The 23,079-nt window shown below is 43.2% G+C and overlaps 1 protein-coding gene across 1 annotated transcript in view; it reads right to left on the reverse strand.

The window, feature by feature from the left end:
- DAB2IP (DAB2 interacting protein) overlaps window positions 1-23,079 on the reverse strand; it is a 253,971-nt gene that overhangs the window by 168,065 nt on the left and 62,827 nt on the right. Inside the window, exon 3 of the mRNA XM_065418579.1 lies at window positions 15,789-15,907. Coding sequence (XP_065274651.1) covers window positions 15,789-15,907 — 119 coding nt within the window. The remainder of the gene's footprint in view (window positions 1-15,788; window positions 15,908-23,079) is intronic.

Here is a 23,079-nt window from a genome sequence, read left to right on the forward strand (position 1 = left end):
AGGTGTAACTCAGTTTGTGCCTTAGCCTTTCTGATTTTGTCTCTACATGCTCATGCTATTCTTTTGTATTTGTCTTTAGCAATTCATCCATCTTTCCACTTTTTTGTAGAATTCTTTTTTTTATTTTCAGGTCATTAAAGACTTCCTGATTGAGCCATACTGGCCTCTTACTATTCTTCCTATCTTAGCTTCACATCAGGATAGTTTGCAGTTGTGCCTTTAATGTGTCTCCTTGAGAAACTGGCAGCACTCCTGAACTCCTTGTCTCCTTAGATTTTCTTCCTATGAGACCTTAGGTACCAGTTCTCGGAGTATGTTAAACTCTGCTTTTTTGAAGTCCATGTCCCAATCATGAAATCTATCATTTTATAATCACTTTCACCCAAATTGCCTTCCACCTTCAGATTTACTACCAAGTCCTTCCCACTGGTCAGAATCAAGTCTTTAAAATGGTTGTCCCTTGGTTACTTCCTCCATTTTCTGAAACACAAAGTTGTCTCCAACACAGTCAAAGAACTTATTGGAAATTTTATGTTTTGCAATATTAAACTACCCAGACATCTGTTGGAAAAATAAGTTCCCCATTATTACCAGGTCTTGTGGTTTAGATATTTCTGTTATTTGTTCTTGAAATGCTTTATTCACATCCTCTTTCTGATTTGGTGCTCTATTGTAGACCCCCACACCTAGACATCATCCCTATTGTTTACCCCTTTTATCTTTACCTGTCTCTCACCTCCTTCTGGACTTCAGAACAAGTGTATATATTCTTGATGTACAATGCAACACCTCCTCCCTTTTTATCCTGCATGTCCTTCCTGAACCAGGGCCTCCCAGAGGGCGGGGCAAGTAGGGCAATTTGCCCCAGGCCCTGGGCCCCGCAGGGACCCCCACGAGAATATAGTATTCTATAGTATTGCAACTTTTTTTTTTTTATGGAAGGGGCCCCCGAAATTGCTTTGCCCCAGGCCCCCTGAATCCTCTGGGCGGCCCTGTCCTGAACTAACTCTTCCCCTCTATAGCAATATTCCAGTCCTGAGATTTATCCTACTAAGTAAGTAATAATTTAGCTTATGGACTAATACTTCCAGTTTATTCCCCACATCCATGGAGCAATGTGAACACGCTTTACCATAGCCTAGAGGGTGCATGGATTGGAGCAGGGAAGGAGCTAGACAATGAAGAGAGAGAAATTCCATTTCCTTTTCTTAAGGATGGGCTATGGCTGAGTACTTGGGTGGTTTGGACTAAGGCACCTTAACATGGACAGTACAGTTTTGTTCTCTTCTGTGCAGTTGATAAGCAAGCCTTAAACCCCTCCCTTCCCCCTCCCCCACCATGGTTGTACTCCCTAGAAAGGCTAAATGTAGCCATTTCATTTGGAGCCTTAGCCAAACATCTTTGTGACTGGATTCTCTCTCATGCATGGGATGCTGGGATTTCAATTCTGGCTCAGTTCTAAAATGTAGACTCTAATATAAGCAAACAAGGAGGCGAGAAAGGGAGTCCAAATTTGCAGTAACTTTTTCATCTCCTATCAACCTCCTGCCAATCTTCTACCCAGCCCCAAATTAATAAGGTCTGAATGATGAACGGAGAATATTAATTCTGGGTGAGTCAGGGAGACATCACACAGAGCGCTTCTGCCAAGCCAATATACAGTTCAGGAAATAGATGGATCATTCTGCAGGGACCCAATGAGTGCTACTGAATGTACATCACCCAGTAGGGTACTTGTGAGCACACAGCCTAGTGTCACACAGTTAATTGCAGTTTGTTGGTCAAAACCCCTTAAGCCTGCAAACACAATCGCTGCATAAACAGAGAGCATCTCCATGTTTACTTAGAGAGTTAGTAAAAGCCACATTAAAAAGGCCAGAGTACAAACAATGTAATCATGAAACAATGTTGTGCCAATGATTTAAAAACAATCCTTGCCAATAATGGCTAGTATTAAAGCAGCCACTTCAGCACTCACGTGTAGCGAACCTGGTGCAATCTGGCCCTAGACTTATAGACCCATCTTCTAAGATCTCTCAAGAGTCAACGATAGAAATGGGTCCAAACCAGTGCCCAGAGTCTGAATGCCCTTGTACTTTCTGCCCGTTCCAAATCCGAGCACAGAGGAATAGTCTCATATTGCAGGTGGCTCCTCTCTTTATAGTGGCCCCAAACTAACCCCCTAGATCCCGATACCTCCAAGCTTCAGGATGCTGGAAACGTGGACCCAAGTTACTTTCTTCTTTCCCTTCTGGTTTCTGGCCATGGCCAAGACAGGAATTGCTGAAATGCCACAAGAAAAGCTGGTCTCATCATATTTCCAGCTTTGACTGGAAATGCCAGGAGGCTCACAAAAAAGTCTCTTCTTATGACATTTCCAGCCCACTTTTGCAGACTCAAGAGATGTGGATAGATCAGAAAAGCCTCCAAGTTTCATCCTGCGCGAGTGGCAGAATTGGTTTGCCAGCGCCTGCAGCTGGCTGCACAATGGCCTGGTAAGGTAGCAATACGGGAGTCATGTGACTCCTCATCATGGAAGTGTCACATTTGGCTCAGAAAGAACAAACATACCCTAAGGCAGGTATTCAATGCATGACAGGGACAGCCTTTGGCCTTCATTAATGCCCATGAGGATTACTTGCATGCACAGAGAGGACAATAGATGCCATCATCTGATGTGATCCCATTCAGCTGAGAGGAATGAGCTAATACAAGCTGATGACCCCCCAACCTCTTGCTCTTAGTTCTCAAAGGGATGCAGGAAAAAAATCTCCAAAGCAGCAAAATATCACCAGACGGTCTAGAGTCCAGTGGAAAACACTTATATAATGGAACAAAGCTTTTTCATAGCAAGGGCAGCACAATATTAATTATTCAGGGTACAATAGAGTTATGTATATCACTTGATAACTATTGCAGGACTAGTTTCCAGAAGGATTCCTATGGGGAAGCAGCACTTGTGTGTATTCCCTCATGCACTGGCAACAGAACACAGGGGTGATTGCATGGAGCCAGAAATATTTGTAAATCTACATAAAAGGGGATAGCCTGATGTAAAATCTATGGCTTTTGCATTACTAATACATTTAAATTGTTTTCTGAATTAATGCCACTTTCCCTCTATGTACAATGAATTGCTAAATCCCTCTATCACATTCCTCTACAAGCAGAAACCATGTGGGTTAAGCCAAGTGCGCTGCAATTTATTTCTTGCATGGATTCAAGGCAACTGGAAGGATTTTCAAACACTGCTATTTTATTTGTTGCTCAAATGCACTGAACATGCAAGTGGTTAAATTAAATTCTTGCTTCTTTTTGTCGTTCAAAAACAATCACAGTCTGAATTTTGCTGCAGAGAATGGGACTGAGACAGTAAATGTACCAAAAATCAAATCCACAAATATTGTAGCTAGTAAAATGAGCCTGTAATATTACTACAGGAACAATATATACGCACTGCAGAACAATCGGTGAGAGCTCCTTAATTATTATGATAATTTCAACACAGAGGTCCCCGATAATATGCACAAGGCTCTGTTAACATGTGGGGTAATGAAGGGGGAGAGTGGTATATTTTTTCCCAGCTTTTTCTTCTAATCGATCGATGTACTTGACACAATTATTTTGTATTCACAAGCCTAGATCATCATCATATCCAGTGCTCTGTAGAGCTAGTAGCCAGCAGTGAGCTCAGTGCACAGGTTGCCTTCAGCTACAATCAACGAATTTCTGTGCATAGTCACTGCAGTACGAAATTGGATAACAAGATATACATGTCAAACATCTGTATCTTTCGGAAGAACTTCAAACAAAGGCTTGCAAATGTTGCCCAGGATCTGTCGTTCTACTTCCATATGCAACTCTTCCTGTTCCCCTGCACAGAAAGCTGCAAATTAAGGTATTGTGGAATTTAAAACAGAAGAGAGAAGAACTCGAACTAAACTTGACCTTAAACATTCCCTTCCACCAAAAGAGAAAGGTGTTTGCTATGGCTGAATTCACAGAGGAATAAAGCATGATTTAAAACCATATTAATTGAAACAAAGGCTGGATAATTTTATAACCAATAATAACCTTTGCAGTATACAAGCTATAAATGGTACAAGGAATGGGACTACGCCGAGCCAGGATGTCTGTGGAAGCCCCCAGAAATGCTAAGTACAATTAATTACCATTCTGTCAATTTCTGCAGAATTTAAGGTTTAATTTTTAAAAAGTGACAAAATGGTTTCTAGCTATCAGATTTGGGAGGGGGAGGGGCACATAACAGAAAGCCCTGCAGAATGTGACCCTATGCAGTATTCTTTTATTGAGTCCGCAGGTAAACCACCAGAAACAATACCTCGCTGGCAGGTGTGAATGAGCACATCTCAGCGAGTTGATGACTCTGAAGCCTAACAACAAACATTAACTTACCAGCATGGTTAACATTTTTCCCTGCAGACTGTTTTAGCCAAATCCTCCAGCTACTCTGGGAGTGTGGACAGAACCTGAGCACTGCCACTATTCCCCACCCCGGTTACACGGCAGTGATCACTTGTCATGTGCCAGGGTGTACATGCATGCTGAGCATAGACAGGGGTCAGGAAGGGATTTGCCCCTTACCCACACTTCAGGCACTGCACAACTCGATAATTACTGGTATTATAAAATACTATCTGCTTTGCCTTCTTTTGAAGTATCAGCTATTAGATACTGCTACAAAAAGGACAGCGAGGCCAAGCTAGCTAGGCAGCTATAAAAAGCAGGGAAGGAATGTGTATTTGTTTAAAACAATACACCACATTAAAAAATATGATTGCAACATACAGGCACTGTGTTTACAAATTCTGTTGGGATTGCTGATTTATTAATTGATTTCCAAAGATGATGATAATTTCTAATGCACACTTTATACTTCGATAGCAAATGTAATCGTGAGGCACCACACAAATAATGTGCTGAATTCTCTCTTCAGAAATGCCATGCAACCACAGCATTTCAAATGGCGTGAATGTGGGGAAAGTCAGGGCAAAATTTGATCCATTAAACTGTATGAATCTCCAGTGAGGTACGCAACCCATTTTACAGATGGAGAACTAAGGCAGAGAAAACTTCAGTGACTTACTTCAGTGACTAAGGTTACGCGGGTGAGTCTACACTTAGAGCTGGAGGTGTAAATCTATCTTGAGGAGACATATCCGCATTACCGCTGATTGATCTGGCGCACTAAACATTGAGTATAGCCACAATGGCGCAAGAGGAAGGAGGGGCTAGCCACCTCGAGTACAATCCCATCCAAGACACGGGGAATGTACTTGGACCAAATGCTGAGACCCCAAGTTCTAACCACTAGACTACATCTCCAGATGGCTGTAACTAAATTGTTATGACTTTACACATAATATCCATTTATTATAATGCAGGCCCCATGTCGTCACTGCTAAAATAATGATCAGCCAATGCACCTACTACTTATACAAATACTTTGAGGCACAGTCAAACACTTGCCTGACAAACGCAGTTCTCAATATGCAATCCTGCAACAATGAGTTACAGACACCAGGGCAAAAGTCCATTCTTCCCCATCTGTTTCTTTTCTCTCCTTAACTACCTTCTTTATACAGCACTATTTTAACACCAGAGCATTTAAAAGATGCCAAGGCCCAACTGTATATTCATGGCATATGCAGGAATCAGTTGATGTAACAAAAGTCCCCAAAAGCCTCCTTGTGCTCCTCATATACTACGCAGGAAATAATTTCACATCGCTAAGCCCAAGCAGAATGTAAGCAACCATAGGATTTGTTTGTCAGAATTCAGTGTGAACAAAACTCTCCCTTTCTACAAGAAAGGAGACTGGTTTACAAACAGAACTCGGAATGAGCAAACCCTTTGTTCTTCAGGCAGCTGGAATGACCGAGTGAGAAGGTAATAGTATGGCCTAGTGGGATGCATGTAGGTTTGGATACCAGGGACTCCTGAGTAGTAACTCCAGTGCTTTGAAGATTTAAAGTGCTCAGTATCACTGCATACAGTTTTAAGGACACTTAGTTCTTCGGACACTGCAGTGGTGGATGTAATATAAAGAGAGACCGTTTTGGAAGTCATATTTTCATCATGGCCTGTGGGGTTTTCATTTTGGGTCGGGATGCCTAGGCCTGGGATAGAGTTCTCTCTCCTGTGTCTTTTAGTTGTTTAATGTGAAATAAGTAAAAATAAACAGAAAAACACTAGACTTACAAAAAGCCTTTCTTGTGCAAGAGCCATGGTGGAGTCATTTATCAAGACTCTTATTTCTCACATTAACTTCTCTTCGGCAGTCTTTGGATTTATTAGAAAATATTAATGCCACTGACTGGCTGCTATATGGAGGCATAACATAATTTAGAGTAGACTTGTTTATTGCATAAGAAAATCTCACCAAGGTAAAGTGAGAATAAATGGCCTGTTTGGGAACACAAAGGGATTAATAAGCAATAAAAACACTATACTCTGGTTCATACCCAATATCAATAGATTTTATAGAAGAATTCAACACAATCAGTGTACAGCACAATATCAATGTGCTGTACAATGCCATGACAAAGACTCTTCATGTACAAATATTTCTGGCTCCATACAATCACCCTGCAATCAGCTGCAATGGGAACTAATTGGCACCCGGGATCTGAGTCTTAGCAGGAAAGACAAGGACTGAATGGGTCATGGAAACGGAACTATCCACTTTTAACCCACCCGAGAAAGGGTAAAACACGACAGTGGTGGTGGAGGGGCTCGCACCGTCCCTGCCGGTGGATGAATAGTGACCCTGGAACATCAATCCGATACCCTGGAACCACAATTTCACTCAAGATTAGTAAAATGAGAGGAAAAGCTTCCTTCAGTCTGTTGATCAACCTGATACCTCTGTACAGGAACAATGAATTCCAGTTATATCTATTTACCAAACATTCTTCAAAGGCTAACCAGCTGCAGCTGCAATACAATGCTTTGATTACCAATGTCAAAAAGATAGAGCATGAAATTAACTTCCCCTTATTCAGTGGGCAGAGAGAAATGTAGCTTCATGCTACACTAATTCGGTGCCCCTGGTATGAAAACTCCCCATTATGATGTCTCGTCAAATTAGAGCCAACGATACAAGGGTGTCGTCTCTATCCTCACACAACGCTATATTTTGTAATTAAGACAGCCCTGAAACAACAGCCTTGCTTATGCAGAAAAGGTCAGGAACGCAAGCCATATTTTTTTGCAAGCTAATTGTAAGATGCATGAAGCCAATTATCACAGTAGCGCCGCATATGGCTAAGTAGGAAGGATTTTATAATTTTGTTAGATGCCTTCGAGACAAGTCAAAGTGTCAGCAGGGCTCCCCATGGGGCCACAGTGCTCTGTTTTGTTTGGGCTGCTAGGAAATTGGGAAGCAGACAAACCCACAAGGGGAGAAGATCAGAATCACTCCAAATTCCAACTGACCCCACTTCCTTTATTATTTTTCTTCATTCACTGGGACAATTCATCTTGGCTTGAAAAATGTCAAAGGAGAATATCGGCCTTTTATTCAAAGGCACCCGATACAAATTCCCTCTCAAATGAGGAAGTCAACTTGGGTAAGTAATATAAGGAAAGTCCCTACCTATTTCCTTGTGAATGTCAAACCTGTTTATGTTGGACAGCCTCAGGGGCACAAAATGCACCCCGCACTCCCTACCCCGCCACACAGAAACAACTGAGCCCTGCCTGCCTCAGGAGACACTGTAGCACCACATTGTGCCTAGCCTGTCTCAAATCCCATTAGCAGAGAGGGGTGTGTGTGTGTTGCACAAGGGGAATTATTTAAAAATTGTCTCTCTCTCTAAGGAGTGACAATAAGGCCGATCTTCATTCCGTTCATACTCATTAAGAGCCTTCACTGGGTTTCCTTAGACAAAAAATTCAAGGCACAATACTGTGAGACTAGGTCTGAGCCTGCCAACACCCTGACAGTAAACACTCCCATCACCATTACACATGAAGAACAAAACTGCTAATTCCACTCCCAGCATTCCTTCAATGAATCCCCAACCAGGAAACTGACTCAAGCAAATACCACCCCGTCATCCGTCATTAACTGCAGCATCAACTTGATTCCAAAGGGGAATAAATACTATTGTCAACATGGTGTAAACCTAAGCCACCTGTATAAGGGAAGTTATTGTATTTTACATGGTTGAATACTTCTGTTTCTAAAGGAGAATCTTTGCTTCTGATTCAGTGCTTCTTGTGAATCAAACTATAAACAACCTCTTACTATTAAGAACAGCTTCCCTTCTATAATGTTTGAGTATCCTGACTCTATGTTTATTTAATGCTGTGATAAAAGAGGATGAACGTTACCTTTCGGTGAAGAACAGATATTCTCTTTCTGCAAAGCAGCTCCCTCTTTCATTTTACAATAGTCTTCCAACATAGCCATTAATTAGAGACCAGTAATTAATTTTCTGGTTCATGAAATATTTTGCAAAGGAATCCCATTAACAGGCTGATTTGCATATTCCTAGACAAGGTTGCCTGAAAATAAGTGCAGGTACTACAGGAGGCCAGCAACCCTGTGATTGTCCTTGAATCTTAGCCACACGTTATTGTTCACTGATGGGGGGTGGGAGCAGACACCATCTAGTGCGTGATAAAACAGACCCAATTATCTGTCAAATGCTCCTTGTTTCTCACTGTCCTCGGATGTTGTGTTTTGCATTTCAATCCCTGATTGTTGATAGAGCTAAATGGCTTTCATACACGGTGTCATCAAGTTTGACAGCCTGAACAGTGCATTCGGAAAGCAGGCTTGTCATGAAAGCCACAGGCCTGTTTGCAGTGTTCAGCGCACTATTAGTTCACTTTTGACTGAACACCCTGCTTTTAACAACTGAACCTGCCTGAAAACCCTCACCGTCTCATGCTATTCATGTAAGTAGCTGGAGGAGAGTGCACTATGGCACTTCCGAACACAGCTCTGAAAGGCATTCATGCATTCCAGGGCCAGCCAGTGGCCTCGTTCTGCAATATGAGTCATCCTTCCTCACACAGGAAATAAAGTGACTCTCTCAGACTTCGCATGGCAGGTTCAGAGGCCACTGTATTCTCATCAGGCCCAACCACCTTCACTAGGACAGAAATGTAGCAGATCTGATTCCCGGAGAATAAACAATTGCCATTTAGATCTAAAAAAGATTTCATTCTCCAATGTACTTTACTAGCACGGTGCAGCTTTTTAAAGCGATAGATGCACTATGGCTAGGCCAAAAGAAGCCTTTCAAGTGTCACAGTCCACTGGTTGCGCATGTTCTCTCCCCCCTGGGGGCTGTAATCAAGAATCTAGGATAGAGAAAAGAATTTGGGAAGGGGGGAATGCTACTGTAAGTCCTCAGTGCTATTCATTAAATTCACCGCTGCATCCCTTCCAAGACTAAGGCTCATTTAACAATTGGCCATATGTTCAGACAGTTGCAGAGCCAAAAAAAAGCTTAAATGGAATGTTCTCTCCTGGAATTATGTAGGAAAACTTGCAAAATAATCACAAACCTTTGTAATTGAGTGTCTCTTAATTCTAAATGAGTTCTAGGTATGCACAGAAAAGTATACTCAGGAAAGATCAATATTGTAATTAAACAATTTAGAGGGTTATTTATTTATTTTGCTGATTTACTTCTGTATTTGTTCATAATAGATGGTACAAAAGGTCCCAAGTACTTGATGAACTTACATCTTGATGAACTTACTTATAGAAGTACCATATGATCATTTTAACAGGCTAAAACAGTGGTTGTCTATATACAGAAGGAGCTGATGGGATTTTCCCCTTTCACACCATACAAACATTTAGGGGATGTTGCATTGCTAACACCCAAAACCCCATTAATTTCAGTGAGTTTATACCAGAGTAACAAGCACAGGGAAATAAACGTGGAAGAAGTAAAGGAATTACATTTCACCATGTCAATGTAATCGGAGGGTATTCATGCAATGAAAAGTAGACTCTACAACTGCCTCGTCTAACTCTGCTCGAGTTTATCTAATGAGTTCTAACAAGACAGGTATCAATCAAAGCCTTAGATATGAGAGATGAGATGAGAAGTCCAGGCCCTTAACCTTGTGTGGAACACTAGCTGCCTCTGCCATGTAGTCACCAAGATCCATCAGTGCAAAAATAAAAACTCAAAAGAAAAAGAAACCCAATCTCCAGCGACGAAAACCTTATAACCATGACACCCAGAGCCAAATAACCCATCCTGTGCTAAATGATCAGTTGTAAGGAAAGTTCCACTCCATGCTAGTCTGTTAATTCAGTAAATTAAATTTGCTTTTTGTTTATTCTTTTAAAAAGGAATTAAACTTAATTTACTGAAGTAAAAGGATAACATGGAGCTGGAGTTGGGTTCAAAAAGAAAAACTGGACTATTTCATATGTAGGGCGCCAGTTCAAATCCACCCCACCCCAGCTTGGGAGAGATTGAAAGTTGTCACCACCTGACGGGGGCCTCAGGGCAATGCATTTGGTGGGCTCAGTCTAGTTTCTAGGGGCCAGGTTGGCATACCAAAGAAAAGAGCTGCCACAGTTGGCTTCCTTGTTAGCTCAGCCGAGAAGACAAAGTTGGGAGAAAACATGGAGACCTACCGACCCTAGACATGACTCCTTCCAATTAAGGTGGAGGTATGCTGTTGGGAGACAGGTAGTGCTGCTGCCCATGCTACACCTTTCCCAAGGAAGAGAACTTCCTTCTGCCAGGCTGAGAATCCAGCATCTTGGACAGCACTGAATTCAGAGGATATTTTTAAAATACCCTTTATTGTTGTGAAAAAGCCCCAACACGGGATTTTTGCCATTGCAGTTATGTTTCTCAAGAACACTAGAGAGGCCAAACCAGGGTCTTGCACATATCCCAGACGGGAGGCGTTGCAGTCCGTTTTAGTCAGGTTGAAAGCCATAGGCATGTCACACGCCAACAGATGGTTAATTATCTCAATTTTATTGTGATTTAGCTCCAAGACAAACTGAGTGTGCCAGCACTGATGTTAGCAAGCTTGACTGCCTCACCAGTTATCAGAGGGCACTCTTGTCCTCCATTTCTCGATGACCGGACCAGCAAATCCAATCCCCCACCCTTCTGAAAATCCTCAATTAAAAGGAAGCCCTAAAGCTAGGGACTATCATTTGCTCCTGAACTCAGACCCTGTCAAGACGTTTCTGAGAGTTAGAGCACTCAGACTTCAGGACATTGTCAACAGTCATTACAGCAGTGAGCAGAGAAAAAACAGAGACACACAGTTTTCCCCTCTAAATGAGGGCCCCAGCCTGATCCCACCAAGATCAAGGGCAGTCTTCCCATTGATTTCAGAGGAAGAAGGATCAGGTTCATTGCTCATAAACTTAAGTCTTAAAAAAAAAAAAAAAAAAAAAAAAAAATCCCATGTAAAAGGGCTCAACTCCTGGGAGTCTTCTCTCTCTTTGAATACATTTTTCAAAAGGTCAGTATAATAAAAATCAATTGGAAATAAACTAATAGCAGTAATTAATAACTACAGCAGAGCAATCCCCTCCCCCTTAGTTATCCAAAGCCACTCTCTCTGTCTCAGACCTGTCCTAAGCACTGTAACTCCTCACGTATTTTACTAGAAGAACGGGGGTCCAATTAAGGAGAACACATTCGCCAAATGCTTGATTTGTGGCAGATTCCAAAGTGGCCGATACAAAGGCGAACATTCAGCACTCCACAAGAAAAACTTTGTCAGTCACTGTAATAAATCAAGCCACAGCCGCTTTTACTGAACCTTCTTTTACCGCTAATGAGCAATCTGACTAGCCAACAAATGGACAGGAGGGTTCATTCCACAGCCCTCATTTATACCTTGCATTTGTATAAACAGATTGCATCAGATTAATGCACATCTCATGATGAATAGTTGCTCATATTGGGTCAGATTCTGCCACTCTTACGCTGAATAGAAACCAGTGGGGATTTTCACAGAGTAAGGTGCTGCTCAGCATGAGTAAGGATGGCAAGACCCGGCACCTACCACACAAAACTCTGATTTTACTCCACAGCAACTTACTCAATTCGGTGTAAGCCCGAAGTACAGAATAGCAGGCCAGTCCTGATTCACAGCTCTTTCCAGACAACATAAAACCCAACAGAGCGAGGCACACGGGAAATCTTTGCTACAAACTAATGCATTGATGGACTGTCTATGGTATATTTTACACAGAACTTTGAATGATTCCTCAGACAGTCTGCACGAAAAAACAATCAAAAGGTGTCAGCTGAGAGTTCATTAAAATATATTTCCCTGAGGTTCAATTGCTCTGCGCGCGCGCGCACACACACACACACACACACACACACACACACACCACTGTCCAACTTCACAAATAAATGCCTGGATATGAAAGTGGAACCTCTGCAGATGCCATTTAAACTCCAGCCAAGAAGAGAACAGGCATGTCAGAACTGCCATCCCTCCTCTAAGAAGGGAGCAGCAATCTGACCGTCCAGGAGAACATGGCCTCTTTCTTTGTGCCAATATAAAGTACGAAAGCCAGACTGTTGTAAAATTAACAAGGCAATTCTGCACTGGTGCCAGTGAGACATTCTGCCAACATTTCCCATGTTTAATAATGGTTCCTGGTTTTGTTTTGTAACAAAACTCCCATCACGCAGACTTTCTCCCTATTGTGGTAGGTAACCACTTGCTTTTTGAAATTTACATAATTTATTCAAGTTCATATGCATATGTCTGTTTATATAAAAGAAAACATATGGTTCATCCGTTTATATCCAGACTCTGTATGACTGTATGTGTGTGTGTGTGTGTGTGTGTGTGTGTGTGTGATGCATACATCGTATTCTATCTGGCTGAATGTGTGTGTGTGTGCGCGCGCACACACATACTATCCATTTATTCACTTGTACCATATACAGCTGGATAGACAAGATGTGTGAGAATCAAAGGAAAAAAGCAACTAAGGGGCATGATACATAACAGAGATGCTGACACACCGACTCAACTACAATCTGCCAGGGCTAATATTTAAGACACATGTGTTTCGATTGTATCCCTTGCTTTATTCACTTTTGCCATGGCATCTCTTTCCCAGCAAAATTCTATGAAGCCCTGGTACGCACAAATAATGCATGGTTATCGCAGCTTCTCACACCAGATAGGAAAGAGAATCAGCCTGGATACAAGATGGAGTCACCAACCAAATGTTTAAAAGGCAAAATGTTCTGATCCAAGCTGCTTCCTCTGAAACACTTCTTAGGTCACAGGGAACACAAGGAAACAGTGTGGAAAATGAGCAAGAATGGTGTGAAACATTCACGTCCTTTTACATACCGAACTTTGGATATTGTGCTTTTTGTAGACATAGGAACTTTAAAGTATTAAGTTAACAGTCATAACAGAAACCTTTGGGTGTGGCTCCGAGAGGCTCAGCAGATACAGCTGAGAGATTTCTTTCACCTCTAGGAGAACAGCAGTTGACAAAGACAACGTCCTATGTAGGGTTGCCAATTTTGGTTAGACGTATTCCTGGAGGTTTCATCACATGACATAATCTTTAATTAAAGATTAATCTGTAATTCCTGGTCCTATGCAAAATGATATTAGCATGTATTGTGGATCTGACACAGCTATCAAAGCTGGACAGGCTGGGCGCTTGCATTCGAGAGGGAAAAAAAGCATTGCCTGGTCCCCTACAAGTCAAACACAAATGTATGTGGCAGGAGATGAAGTTTATGAGGCAATGCCTGCACTAACAGAAGACCTTGCATTAGGGTGACCAGACAGCAAGTGTGAAAAATCGGGATGGGGGTGGGGGAGTAATAGGAGCCTATATAAGAAAAAGACCCAAAAATCGGGACTGAGCCTATAAAAATCGGGACATCTGGTCACCCTACCTTGCATTTTCAGTTCCTTAGCTCTCCTATGCACAACTACCGGTGATTGTGTTCACTGCTAGTGAATGTCACCTTTACTCTTCCCCACCCCTGAAGACCTACACTGAAAACCTACAACAGCCACTCAAAGAACCATCCAATATGAAGGCTGCAGAAGGTCTGTCTGTATCTGACAGCAGACTAACAACTCAAGAACTCTTGAGACTCTCACCCTGGGAGAGAGACTTATCCACAAAAGGGAAAGGGAAAGGAAGTTACAAGTCCTAATTTGTGGTGATTACTCTGGGTCCTTGACCTTCCCTGCAGGGATGACAAAACAGTAAAGTCCCCTCCCCATGTTACCAATTCACACAGAGAAACAAACCTTCTAGCTAGACTTTTGATGTACATTTTAGAGAAAACAGTGTCTAATGCAGCCAGCTCTTCCTCTGAGAGGAGCAGCAGCAGCAGCAACAACAACACAGGCACATCCCCTGATGCCTAACTAGGCTCACTTGGCTTCCACGCAGAACACAGTGCCCTACTTAGAGTCTACGTGAAAATCTCAGCAGAGGCATCACATCTGCTCTCCCTCTCCATATGCCAACCTCTGAAATACAGCGTTGCACTGGTCAGCAAAACCCTTTCACTTTCAGATTCAGACACTTTCAGAAGGAGAGATGCTTGTAGGCAGCACCAAAGAAAAATACAGACCACTTGTTGTCATTTATGGGGCTTCAAAAATTAACACCCGTTTCCCTACCCAAATAAATAAAGCCAAAAAGAAAATGTTGTCATTGCTTTTAAAACAGAAGTACAAAGCAGATTCCAAAGCAAAGACTACACCATGTTTTAAGCCACTATTGCTACAACATGTTCCCAACCGTTGATCTACATCATCCTTAGCATCTGGTCATTGCTATTTTTCATACATGGAGTTTTCTTGGCTCTCTTTTCCTATTGTGTCACTCTCTATTGAGATTCACATTAAAGCTGAAAGGTTCCTCTTTTGCAAGCAAACGTTTGGTTCCTTTCCATGTTTGGCCATGGAGTCAGACTTAGCCAACTCTGACCTTGATCTGCGAGAGTCAGTAAATAAATATGTTCATATAGAAATACGCATCACTTTAAGTAAGAGAGAGTGTGTGTGTGTGTGTGTGTGTGTGTGTGTGTGTGTGTGTGTGTGTGTGTGTGTCAGTGTCACATACTGGCTCATCTCAATCCAGCTCAGAATGAATAAAAACTGGATTTCACCCCCTTTGATTTTGTTTTAAATCTGTCTCCCCTGCTAGCCATCCCATGTCAAATGCTTCCTCTGATCCATCTGCACATTCCCCACAACACACCCTCTCTCGGATGAAAGCTCCTCTCGTGGCTCAGCAGGAAGAAGCATCCAAAGGATCTAGCCCAGTAAATGAAGGGGGTCGATGGCCGGAGGAAGGAGGGATTTGTGGAAGCGGTAAGTTGATATTATTAAACATTGCTGTCTGCAGAGTGTTGTGTGACCCTGTAATACTCAATGTAGAACAGTCTGCGAGCACCTCCCTCCCTCAGCCTCATCTTCTGCAGCTGCATCCACGAGCTATTTGCGTGCCAGGGCAGGGGCTTAGAGTTTATTACCAAATTTAAAAAAGTAGACTAGATGGGTTTCTAATCCTGATAGCCTAAAAAGGGTGGATTTGCATTGCTTGCTCTTCTGCAAATTAAAATCGCCCCTCACTGTGATTAAATGAGCCCACTTCTACTGCACATTTAGCCCTATGCTCCAAGTGAGATGAGCAGTATATTAGCAAGCCCAGGAAAATCAATAACCTCATTCTCTCTCCCTCACACACACACACACACACACACACACACACACACACACACACACACACACACACGTTCCCTTACCTTTCATTGTCCACACTCCTGAAGCCAGGTAAAATGTGCCGGAAGCTGCTGTTCCTATCAAGCTTGGGCTGGCTCTTTGTCCTTTTGATGGAGCCTTTAAGCCGACGGCTGAGAAACCCCTGTGGGGTGAGACAAGAATACTAAATTATAACCCCCCCAAAAAAAGAGAGAGCGCGAGAGCCCTGAACCTGCTCCCTTGCACCCAAGCACGACTAGGCAAATTGTTCTCTCCAGCACCCTTCAGCTGCAACTGCTGGAAGCATTGTTCGTGCTGTCAGCCCCGGCTCCAAGGATTCCATCCAACATCTGCTCCCAGCGCTTGCAGAGGCCAGCGAGCTACGTAGACGCGAGACTCCCCTAAGCCTCGGTTACCTTGGCAACCATCAGCTCACATAAAAATACGGTCTGAGAGACAAGACTAGCATATTGCAACTCCCAACAAGAGGAAACATTCGGACTCGCGGTTCTGTTTGACTCAGCCTGGCACCGCTGCCAGGACTCTCTGCCAGGCACAAGGACTCACTCGCTCCATGCCACAGCGACTGGAATAAGAGATTGACAATAATTTACTCACCTGTCCGAAAACCCCCAATTGCTTGCTCCAGGCGAGTGGAACTGGACAAGGCTGTTTTAAAATGTATCATCAAATATCTTCCCCCCCACTCCACTCCTACAATGGGCAGCTTTAGAATAACCTACATACACATCCTACACTCAGTACCTGCATAGAGAGAGGACAGACCTATACTGGACAGACAGCATATACGCGGTGCCGCCTCCCCCTCCCCTATGAAATATAAGTAGCAGACACTGCAGTGCTTTAAGGCTAGCATTAAATGTTTTAATAGCAAAGCTTCTAATGTGTTATTTGCTTATTGCTATGAGTTATTGTCCTACATAATCTGAATAAAGTAAGGCAATAAAAGAATCATGCTGCTACGGTGCCCAGCCCTTACAGGATGGGAGAAGGGCTGAGGGGACTGCCATAATGGCCATAAGGTAACAAGGCATTTAAAAGGAACAAAAACATGGTGATAGGAGCCCAGAGAGCAATTCCCCTCTCTGGGATACATGGTCATAGCAGGGGGCCGAGGCAGATGGAAGCAAGCACCTTGGCCAGTTATTTCACAAGCTGAGATCTAGCATGTGCCTCTTCTCAGTCCTATCCTCACTGAGGTGGTGGTGACATGCTTAGCCCAAACTAGGATTCTGACATCCGAGAGAATGGAACCTCACTCGCAGGTAAATTGGGGCAGTCCCCCCACCTGGGGCCCATGGAGCATGTTCAGCCATGCTAGGCTTGAGCCTATTCCACTTTTCCAACCAATCCTGGGAACCAGTTCTGTCTCTCTCTAGGTGTCTCCTGAATATAAACAAATGCACGCCTGCATTGTGTAAATAGTGTCTCTCGCTCTCAAGAAGAGACTTGTGAGAAGAACCAAGTACAGCTAAATGAAACACAGCCCCTCCATTTGTCCATTCTCAGAAAAACACTCATTCCCAGACACAGTGTCAATGGGTCAGATAAGATGTTCCTGCAGTACCAGGACTTCCTGGGGCAGTGTATGCAGTCTTCTGATTCACAAGCAACTACCTAGTTTGCAACTGTATCAAAAAACAGACATTCAGATAGGTAAAGGTGACTCAGATTCACCCAGAGGCCATGTCCCCCATGAATGCGGCATGTAACCTGTATTCCTAGGCCAAGTCATTTTTTCAGACCCACTTGTTTCATTGGAATGGGGACAGAATCATAGAATCAGCTGGAAGGGACCTTGAGAGGTCATCTAGTCCAGTCCCCTGCACTCAGAACTAAGTATTATCTAGACCATCCATAGCAGAACATGTGACTACCAGGTCATGCTACGAGAGAAATGCACAAGACAGTGAAGGCCCTTTCAGAAAGCACTGTAGCTGTGGAAAATAGCCATTATAGCATTTTCCTCTCTATGGAACAGGGAAGTCAGAGGAAGCCCAGACAAAGGGAACACAAGGTCTCTCTGCAGTAGCAAATCTGGGGGTCTTTTTAAAAAAAACCCACCAAACAATAAATCTCATCAAAGGTTACATCCTCATCTATTGCCTCATAGACTTGCCAGACCACTTGTCCTTTCATGCACGCCTTAGACATCCCCACACTAGCTATGTCGCTCTACAGTCTCTTGCCTGTCCAGCACACAGAGAAACAGACCTTTTATATGTTACCCAACATTAAACACACACTGGGTGAAATTCACCTCAGAGTAAACCCAAGGGAATTTAAACAGTTTAAATCCAGTTGTATAATCACTGGCCTCAGTGGGGTATCTGGGCTCTGAAAGGGAGGGAGAAGCATTTTGCCACACCCATATAGCCTCTCTGTACCATTATTTCCTACAAGGCAACCAAAAAAGAAAGTTCCAGCAACTTTCTCTTGGACATACTGTAGTTTCTGCCATACCAGATCAGACCCTCAGTCCATCAAGTCTGGTCTCCTGGTACAGGCAACAGCCAATACGTGATGCTTCGGAGGAAGGTCAAAGGGAAAAAAATGCAACTGGCCAATTGTGCATTCTTCCCTAACCGCTATGGCAAACCGGCTTCAATCCAGAAGCAAGAGATTGGACTGCCTTTATCTCTGCAGGCCTAGCTAAAATATTATATGTTGTAACTTTATCAAGCCACTTCTTTAAAACCCAGTAACAGCTCTTAACTCTGGACAGGGAACTGAGAATGCAACAAACATATTTTTCTGTAACAAACGATCACGGCCATCTCACGCTATCTTACATTTCACATCTTGACAATTGCTAGATGATTCGAGCAGGGCTTGGAAATTAAAATTGAAGATTGCAATAAGACATTACATTCCTTCTGTTCCCCATTGCTTTAACATTCATCGCCACCAGCAGGAGAACACACTGTGCCATTTTCAGTTTTCATTGCCAGCTTCAGTGGGAGAATTAGATGTCAGAGATTTTAATGTGGGTAAATTATAACATTATATCAACACATTAAACTTACATAGTGTGTGTCATTCATACACAAGGAACTTCACAAGAGTGGGAAACTATTATTCCTGATTTTTATAGATGGGGTAACTCAAACCCAGAGTGGAGAACTGGCTTGCCCCAGGAAAAGAGAGAGAGAACAAGCAGGAATTGGTTTCTTGGGCATGTCTGCAATGCTTTTGTGGTATAACAACAAGTAGAATAAGACTATCCAGCTCATCTTCACTGGTGACCATAGACAAGATTTGAACTCTGATCTCTAGAGGGGATGCTAGTTGCATCTTCCAGCACCACTACTCCTCTACTCCAGTCTTGATACAATCTCCTGGAGAGTCCCTAGTGGTTAGAATAGAGTATTCTGCTGTCCTCCATATGCTGTTTATAAATCTTAGATTGAGAGTTCTTTGGGGCAGGGTCTATTTCTACCTCAGCGTGGGCAGCATTTAGTACTAATAAATAAATGATAGGAAACATTGTGCTATTATCTTAAATAGATTAAATATTCAGAAGCACAAAGACAGTTTAATAGGCTATAATACAAATGACAATCCACTGAAAGCTGAAGGAGAACAAAGGATCCCTCCAGAAACAACCACACCGGAAAGTCATCAGAAACTCCAACCTGTATAAGTCCCCTCCTCAACATAACTCAACTTGCACTCCGTGAGTTCTGACGTTACAGAAAGGTCAGAGGAGCTCAGTGTTTTCATAAAGCTGCCAATGCACCTCTGTAGCACTTTCCCTTTATAATCAACAGCAAGTCTTTGTTGTGCTGGAATTCTGTTCTCCCTCCTTGGCACTTCAGGCAGGTGACATAGCTAGAGCTTGGCACGTGCTATGCAAAGAGGAATTTCCCCACACCACCACCATGCCAATGCATCTCAAGCCTGGTGGCACGCTCCTGCTATTCCAAAAGGGAGATTACCTGCTACGCTGATGTTGGGAGGTGCTTCCAGGAGGTGGATACACACACACAGCATTGGAGAGACCCTAGAGGACAATTTGCTAGAAACTTATGCCAGGATTTGGACATATGTCTCCAGCAACAAATGACAAGTGCACTAGCCTGATGTGCCACCAAGCCCCTTCCATCATGCCATGCCAACTGGTTGTACCCAACGTACACACCAAACCGCCAAGCTTCTTGCCCTGGTGTGCCACCTATGTACACTCTTTCTGGTCTTTTATTAGAGGAATTCTTAACTGGATGGAACACTCTGTTTAAGACGTACATATCGCCAAACTCAGGGCCTTGTCCTGCACTGCGCTGAGGGTGCTCAGCACATGACAGAACAGTATTTCCTCCGTGGTCAACACAGCTGCTGCCCCAGACTCTTATCAGGCCTTGTCAGGATGGAAAAAAGTAGCACTTAGTGTATAAATAATCTCTTTAATGGTGGTAGACATGAGGAGGTACAGCAAAGAAATACCTTTCCAATGCTACCAGATGGCCTCGTTCCACCAGCTTGGCCGGCAGAGCAGCAGTGAAAGGGGTTAAGAGCCTGCGGATGCTTCCTCTGCTCAAGAAGTGATCTTTTCGGGTCAGCGGGGCGTATTCTGCAGCGCACACCTGAAAGCTGCCCAGAGACCTGCTCTGTTCCAATGCCTGCACAGGGAGCACAGGCACAGTGCTCCATTGCCCAGAAATAAAAAGATGTCCAGTTTCCCTGCTCTGCAGCTAAGCAATTCAAACTTTGCAAGCGGAAGGGCTTGGCTGTTCTTGGTTTGTCTGCCTAAACACAGACTCACTTCTGGAATGCAACTGCTCTAATCAGGACAGGAGATTGAAATTATAAGAAAATACAGGGGAAAAAAGAAACAAATGTTTTCTTTGAGAAATGGCTGCTATCCTTATCTGCTGCTGCATCCATCGCCGCGCCTCTCAAAACAAGACAGGCAAACTTCAAAACAGGACAGTTAATCTGGATGTGATGTGGGTTCCTTCTCCCTACACCTTTGGACAAAGCTTATTCATAAGCAGTTAACACCCCACAGGTAGGAGAAGAAATTTAGGAAGACGAGCAAGAAGTCCGAGCTCTCCTTTCACAAGGGATGGGGGAGTCACTGAATGTTTTCCCCAGGCAGTAGTGTTTTAGCTGAAATCTCACTCCTGAGGGTAACAAAAGGCACAGAGTGCATAGCTGCTACCGGCATCCCAAAACTAGCCGGGCCTATATGTCATCGCAGTGTGGCATGGGAAATCATCCTACTGCAGAGGAAGAAATAAGGCAGCTATCCCTAGATGCCTTCAAGAGAGGATTGCAGAACATCTCCATGAAAGTTTCAAGACCTCTCAGGAGGATACAAGGGACATCCCTATGTATGTGAACGGCTTCACGCACCCACCCACTCCCCACACCCCACCTAACACTAAAGGGGAACAGAAAGTAGATACAACTCTACCTCCATTTGTTGTACTGCAACCTCTTCTCATCCAAAAAAACCCAAAGCAATGAGAAGTCGATACCTGTCTCATGTTGGGCTGGGCACAATCTTTAAATTTAAACATTGTCAGGGAAAACACATGCACACACTTACCCGAGGTTCCTTCCCCTTCACTGAACACCTCCATGCTCAGCTAGTATGACTGGGTAGACTGTGGAGGAGTCTCAAACAGGTCCTGGCTTGTGGCATAGCTGGACTCCCAAGCCCCCCTTCTGTTCCTCACTCTTCAGGCAGGGGTCTCAGTCTAATGCTCCTCCCAGGTATCCACAGCAGCCTGTGGGGTGCTGGTGGGGCCTCCACCAAGCATGGCATGCAGCTCATGGTAAAAGAGGCTGGTCTGCAGCTCAGCATCAGATCAATTGCTGGCCTCCCTAGCCTTGTGGTACACCTGCCACAGTTCCTTGGCTTTCATGCAGCACTGTGGTATCCCTTTGCCTGCATCTCCCCTGCAGTTTTTTCGTAGATGCCCACGTTTCTCCAGCTGGTCCATAGCTGGGCCTGCACAGCCTCTTCTCCCTTAAGGCCCAGGAGAGCCAATATCTGCTGTCTGCTTCAGGCAGGATCCCGCCTAGCTGCACACAAATATTCTGACAGCACACAGGACCTCTGTCCCACCCAAAAGCCACACACACAGTAAACAATATACTGATATGTTCAGAGAAACCACTGGATTTGTTTTCCCTAGTTTTGTGTTAGTTTTATGGTTGACTTCAAGTAAAACCTCGCTACGTATTTTTCAAAGATCTTCTGTAATGTGTTAGCTATTCACAGTAATAAAATTGCCAACTGCGGTTGAAGTGTTACATGCAAATAGAAAAATCCCAGTCTTAAATAAACGACTACCTGTAATTACTACAGAGTAATACAGTATTTTGTACCTCATGGTGTCCAGTTTCTAGGGAAAATGGATGATCTGGTGGTTAAGATAGAGAACCAAGCCCAAGGTCTAGTCCTTGAAATGCCAGACTTCTTGTATGACCATGGGCAACTCTCAGTCTGGCTGGGTCTCTTTTTATTCTGGGGACTTGTATTATGCTCAGTCACTTTGGTCTCTGAGTATCTCAGCTCCTTGCAAAGATTTAAGTTGTTTGGGGCCGAGACCATCTTTCTGTTCTGGGTTTATACAGTGCCTAACACAATGGATTCAGTGGCATGGCTGGGACTCTTGATACTACCACAATACAAAATGATAATAAAATAGGAGTAAGTATTCTTACAAGTTACTTTGAAGCTAAATTAGTGGATGATGTTTGCAAAAGGAACTGAAATATATGACAGGAAGGGATCAAATTACAGCTAAAAATTAGTGATACTCTTCTAAACACTACTGAGAAAAAAAAGCTCCATGCATAAACCAAGTTTCATACACTTGAGACACCAAAATGAGACCTCATTCACAATAGAGCTTCAAATTATTATTGTCTTTCACTTTTCTGGCACACTGATCAACCATGAAATACGGACATGTAATTGTCATCATTATACTTCAGAGTTAACATACATGTGAAATGAATATAGGCAGTTCACACTTTTCAAAGCTATTGTTTCAGGCTGTCTGGAGACTCAGGTGAACATGCCAGTTTATGCTTGAATCACATTAATGTTTTCTCCACAACCATAAGGATCAAAGACTTAACCGTTTTGTTTGCTTTTTAAATTAAATCTTATTTTCTGAAACAGAAGATGGTAGCCTTCGCGAGATAACCGCGGCTCACTGAAATGACACCAACCAACCTCTGGTGCTGGATATTGGTATTATAAAGCGAGAAAGAAACAAAATCAGCACTATGGGGAACTGTCTGGATGCTGCAAAGACAAGTTCATTAATATTTGTATTATGAAGCAGCTGGAGATTC

The sequence above is a fragment of the Emys orbicularis genome, chromosome 18 (assembly GCF_028017835.1).
Source record: "Emys orbicularis isolate rEmyOrb1 chromosome 18, rEmyOrb1.hap1, whole genome shotgun sequence".
NCBI lineage: Eukaryota > Metazoa > Chordata > Testudines > Emydidae > Emys > Emys orbicularis.